This window comes from Lissotriton helveticus, chromosome 8, assembly GCF_964261635.1.
Source record: "Lissotriton helveticus chromosome 8, aLisHel1.1, whole genome shotgun sequence".
NCBI lineage: Eukaryota > Metazoa > Chordata > Amphibia > Caudata > Salamandridae > Lissotriton > Lissotriton helveticus.
Window position 1 is genome coordinate 1,617,312,621 of NC_136069.1, and position 5,745 is coordinate 1,617,318,365.

At 42.5% G+C, this 5,745-nt stretch overlaps 1 protein-coding gene across 1 annotated transcript; it reads left to right on the forward strand.

Annotated features, from left to right (window-relative positions):
* Positions 1–426: 426 nt before the first annotated feature.
* Positions 427–1,392, forward strand: LOC144773995 (olfactory receptor 51G2-like). Its single transcript, XM_078659039.1, has one exon. It carries the CDS (start codon positions 427–429, stop codon positions 1,390–1,392), a length of 966 nt encoding a protein of 321 aa, XP_078515165.1.
* Positions 1,393–5,745: the final 4,353 nt, after the last annotated feature.

The following is a 5,745-nucleotide window of genomic DNA, read 5'->3' on the forward strand; positions in this document are numbered from 1 at the left end:
ATTTTGCCCGTGTCTCCAGCAGATGTTTGGTGGTTAGGGGATATCACTGAAAGTTAGAAGGAGAAACTAGCACACGTGAAGTAGAGGCTAAAGGAGACCTGCTGGGGATGGATGCACACATCACTAGGATGGGATGGGAATCTAGAAAGCGGAGTATAGCAGTACAACCACCCAGGGGAGATAAGACAGGTGTGTGAGGACAACATATATGCACTTGGTGTGTCTCACAAACTAGTTGTAAAGTATGTTATTGCTTAATATGTCTTGCTCCCTTACCTCTTCCTCACCAACTTGAACCAGGCACTCACCAATCAAAATAAACAAACTGACTGTTATCTCCTGCATTTGTGTTCTGATAGAAAATAAAGAAGCTTTTACTAACTATACCTTTAAATTTTTTTATATTTTAGATCATTCTGAGACATCATGACCAATTTCAACAGCAGCAGCTTTGATTCTCCAACATTCCTCCTTATGAGCTTTCCTGGGGATGGTGTTACAAACCTCTGCATTTCAATTTCCCTATGCTTAGTTTATTTTCTCTCTATTCTAGGAAATGGCCTCATTGTGTTCATCATTAAGACAGACACCCAACTCAGAGAGCCTATGTACCGGCTATTGTCTATGCTTGCAGCCACTGATTTGGGCTTGGCTCTCTCTACCTCACCCACAGTGCTTAGTGTATTTTGGTTTAATTACAGAAAAATACATTTCTATCCCTGTGTGATTCAGTTGTTCATTATACAGACGTTGTGCTCAGTGGAGTCTGCCATTTTAGTGGGCATGGCATTTGATCGCTATGTTGCGATATGTAACCCTCTAAGATATAACTCACTATTACAACCAGTAATTGCCAAACTTGGAGTGGTTGCTATATTCAGAGGGGTGATCCTCATGATCCCACAACCTTTTTTGCTGGGAAGGCTTCCGTACTGTGGCAATGATGCTCTTTCTCATGCCTTCTGCTACCACCCTGATATAATGAAGCTCGCTTGTGCAGATATCACCATCAACAATAAACATGGCATGGTCGTAGTACTCTCCAGCTACCCTCTTGACTCATTCTTTATTTTGTTGTCATATGTGATAATTCTGAAAACTGTTAAAAGCAAAGCTCGGCAAGAGGAAAGCTGGAAGGCACTGAATACTTGCATCAGCCATCTCTGTGTTGTCCTCCTCTTTTACATCCCACTGATAGGTTTGACATTGGCCCATAGGTATGGGCAGAGGGACTCAATTCTTCTGCTTGTCATGATGGGTGGAGTCTTCCTTGTGATACCTCCAGCACTTAACCCAGTAGTTTACAGCATGAAAACCAAACAGATCCGTAATGCCATACGAAAACAAATCTGTGCAAAATATACTGAGAACCTCAACAGTAACCATGACTAAATCATCGGAATATGGATTACCCAAGACTGGAAGAGACAATAAAGCTTTAAAGGAAAACCTAGGAGACAGAAACTCTGCTGTTTAGCACTTCAGCCCCACCCACCGTCTTACAGTATGAGGGAGCGGAAAAATTGCTACCCTCAGTGCAGGAAATGATGGAGATCAATAGGATCCTAGATCTGGAAGCTATGATTGAGCCTGATCCAAGATGGTTCAAATTAAATATGCTCTGTTTGTCCTGCTGTATTTTGCTGACACCATGGCACATTCAGCAATGCCTACACATTGTCTGTTTTCCATATTAAGCAGAAACATCCAGGCTGTCATGGCAGGGTTCTTATTTCCACTTCCAACTGACCCTCCTTTTGCTTGAGTATCATCCTAACTGGGAGCTATCTGAAGCCTAACTCCTAGATGCCAGTTCCATGGAGGGAAACAAAGCCCACAGCTTGCTATCACTTCACAAGTCCTTATGAGAACTAGGATTTGGAGGCACTACCTATTTCCATGTTAATTACTTTATTCGAAACAAGTTTCATAAAAGTACAATATACAGTATCCAAAATATGCTATACATAAAATAATTCAGACGATGGGCAAAAGTTTTGACCTGATGAACCAAGCATTCGCCACATATTTAGCCACCCCACAGACCATGTACATTGACATGACATTAGTTTGAATGATACGCATGGCTAATCTATGTTCCCTCACCCCTAAATTCCTACAAACAGGTTTCAACCACCTATCTCTTGGTTTTTTGTAGGCTACACATGCAAATAGGAAGTGGCCCAATGATTCTTTCGGGCAGGGACAACCTGGGCATTTAACCTCTGTTCCACTATATCCCTTCCAGCCTTCTTTGAATGTGTTGAGGGGTAAAATACCATATCTGAATTTCAGAAACAGTGTTCTATCGCAAGGGACCTGGATAAAGTCCAGAAAGGGCTCTAACTTTCTAAGAGGCTTGTGGTCAAGGAAGGTACTAGTTAGATGGCCCCAATTTGGATTCCTAAGTTCTTTTGCAACTACCCAATCCCAATATAGTTTTTTAACAATTGTTTTTGGGGGTGGCATTTGTGAAATCCAACTCTCCTCCAGACCTATAGATTTCACAAGCCTCTTTAAATTGTTCAGCCATTTAATTTTATTAGCTACATTCAAACTAATCAGCTCATCCAAAACCTTGGCATAGTTAAAAAGTTCTGGGGTCCTTTTAAGACGAACCCAAAATAACAGGGGGCGAATTTGCACCAGATCAGCTATCGATTTTTTACCCAGGTCTAAAAATAGAGGTTTCAAGGGGGACGATAAAGGTAGCGAAACCATGTCTCTAATGAACTTATTTTCCGCCACTACTAAGGCTTTTGTATTTTCCGCCCCCCAAAGTTATGAACCATAAACTGCTGCTGCCAATGCTTTCCCTTCATAGACTGCCAGGGTAGGGGCTATGGGTCTGCTAATAGATCGTCGCTGGTTCTTAAGAATTACTCCTGCAACCCTTTTGAGGTTTAAAACCATTTTAGCGATATGGGCAGACCAACTCAAATTATTACAAAGTCTTACTCCGAGGTAATCAAATTCTTGTACCACCTCCAGCGTGGTGCCATTCAACAAGAGGTTAACCTTCCTGTGTTTCTTTTTAGTAGTTAGCACCATCAACTTTGTTTTCGAAGTATTTATTGTCAACCCCCTATCTTTACAAAAACTGCAAAAACGATCGAGCAGTTTTTGCAAACCCATGGGGGATTTAGACATAAGAAGGGTATCGTCGGCAAAGAGGAGAGTGGGTGTTTTCTCTCCTGCAAGGACGGGGGCATCAGCCGGGTCCTCCCTCAAATGGTCTACCACCCCATTAATAAAGAGGGAGAACAAGGTTGGAGCCATCACACACCCTTGTCTCACTCCCCTATTTACCGGAATCTTCTCAGTCAGTTGACCCTGGGATCCCCAGAGGATCCTAGCATAATTCCCTTCATGGAGTTTAATAATAAATTGTAGGAGGTAACTAGGAAAACCCATATCGGATAAGACCGACCAGAGCTTAGTCCGTGGAATGACGTCAAATGCTGTCTTCAAGTCTATAAAAGCCAGGTATAGACTGCCCTTAGTAATTAACACTGACTTCCAACAGACTGCACAAAATCTGAAGACCTGATCTATTGCACCTATATAGCTTCTGAACCCGGCCTGAAAATGGGACAAAATGCCTTTATCCACAAGCCAAGATTCTGTGCGATTTATGATCACCCTTCCAACCACCTTCTGGATAATGTCTATCAGACTTATCGGTCGGTAATTAGAGGGGTCATTCCTTTCGCCCTTTTTGTAAATAGTTATCACCTCAGCACCTTTCCAGGAATCAGGAACGGGGTGACCAGCCTGTATCAAATTCATCAGACACGATATATACTTAGCCCACACATTTGGTTCGTATTTTAACATGTCCCCTGGGAGACCATCTTGGCCTGGGGCCTTCCCGGGCAATAGTTTAGAGATGGCATCTAATACTTCTCTCTGGGAAAATGGGTCTATATTGTGAATCAAATTTCCACAAGGCATACTTTCGGGGATAGTAGCTGATTGTGATATCGAGCTATCCAAATTATCCTCACAATACAATTTTAAAAAATGGGAATACCATTCCTGATCCGTAATATGGTTTAAAATAGGTCCTGCTCCCTTGCTATCTAGAACATTAATTAATTTCCCAAAAATAACAGCATTTTTCCCACATGCTGCTTCCTTCAGCTGTTGCCAATGCTCTTCCTCCCAGTCTCTTTTTGCAGATTTTATACTACTTGAGTAATCTTTCCTAGCCGCCCGGACGGCCACAGAATCTTTGCTTCGTACTGCTTTAGTAATTGCTTTCCTTTTGGTTCTACAGTTCCTCGTGTACCATGGATTACTTGTAGGTTTAGTACCATTAAGGCGTGATTTTGCCATTGGCTTCTTACAAAACTGGGCTCCCAATTTGCTTATTAAATTACTATAGGATACCGACAAACTGGGACCGACTAAATTAACTGAGGAGAAGGCTAAAGCTGTCAATCTACCAGTTTCTTTGGATACTAAAGCCTTAATATTTTGGAGCTTCCCCTCATAACATTTGACGACATTCCATTTTAGCTTCCGATTATTATTTACAGGGAAGACTTCTTTGGTTATCATCTCAGTTACCCGGCTGAGATCTCGGCCACTTACCCACTTAAGCTGCATACATAAGGGGTTGTGGTCGCTATAGGAGGACTCCCTAACCACCATGTCAATTAAATCGGGCCAGGAATGTTCATCTAAAAGGATGTAATCGATACGAGAGGGGCACCCCAGCCTATTAAAGGTCATCGCTCCTGCGCGATCTGACTTTGTACGGCCATTTAGAGCCCAAAGATTATGATCTAACACCAGGGCATTCAACTGGATGACTCTCGATGACCATTTCTTAATTGGACTAAGATTTAGCGGGGGTAAGCTTTGGTTACCTTCCACTACGTTGGGTCCCAATACTTCTTCTACATCTAGAGGTTCGAATGTGCAGTTAAAATCCCCCCCGACCAGTATTTTAGATCTGGACGGGAGGTTTGACAACTCCACATCCAACAATTCCAATATTGGGGAAGCAAGCCCTCCCTGGAGGCCTCTAGCGTAAATACAGAAGATTTCATAACTATAGCCCCCTACACTGTTCTTTAAAGTAATGTGCAAGATGTCATTAGAAACATACTTGTTAGTAATAACACTACAATTCAGAGATGTTTTCACCCAGATATGTAACCCACCAGAAGGGCGGCCTCTTCCTAATGAAACAGCTGGAACATAAAAGGTAGAATAACCATTCAAGTATTCGGGGGATAGGCACCACGTTTCTTGAAACATGCAAATATCAAAATTGTTAATGAAAATGTTCCAATCAGGATTTGCTAAGTTTTTCTTTAAGCCTGCAATATTCCATGATAAAATATTAATAAGGGGACCCGGGGGCTTAGGTTCCATTTGACCTGTAGAAACTATTTCCTGCATACAGTTACCGACTACAACCGAAGGTTCAATAATATCTGTACCATTACTGATGAAGCCTGTAATAGCCACTCTGTCTACAGGCGATTTGACTTGATCTCCGGGTAAGGCCTGCACCACCCGACTACCCAATCGCTTGATGGGCTGGTTGGTAAGTCAATCGACTTCCTCCAAGCCATTAAAACGATTATACCATTGGATAGGGTGATCCAACTGTGGGCCCAACCATCCCTCCTTAAGCCTATTTCCACCATGATAAGTTCTACCTCTTCCTCTTCGCACTTCTTGCCAGTCTCCATTTCCAGCCTCTCCCCAGTTGTGGGAGCGTTGGTTCCC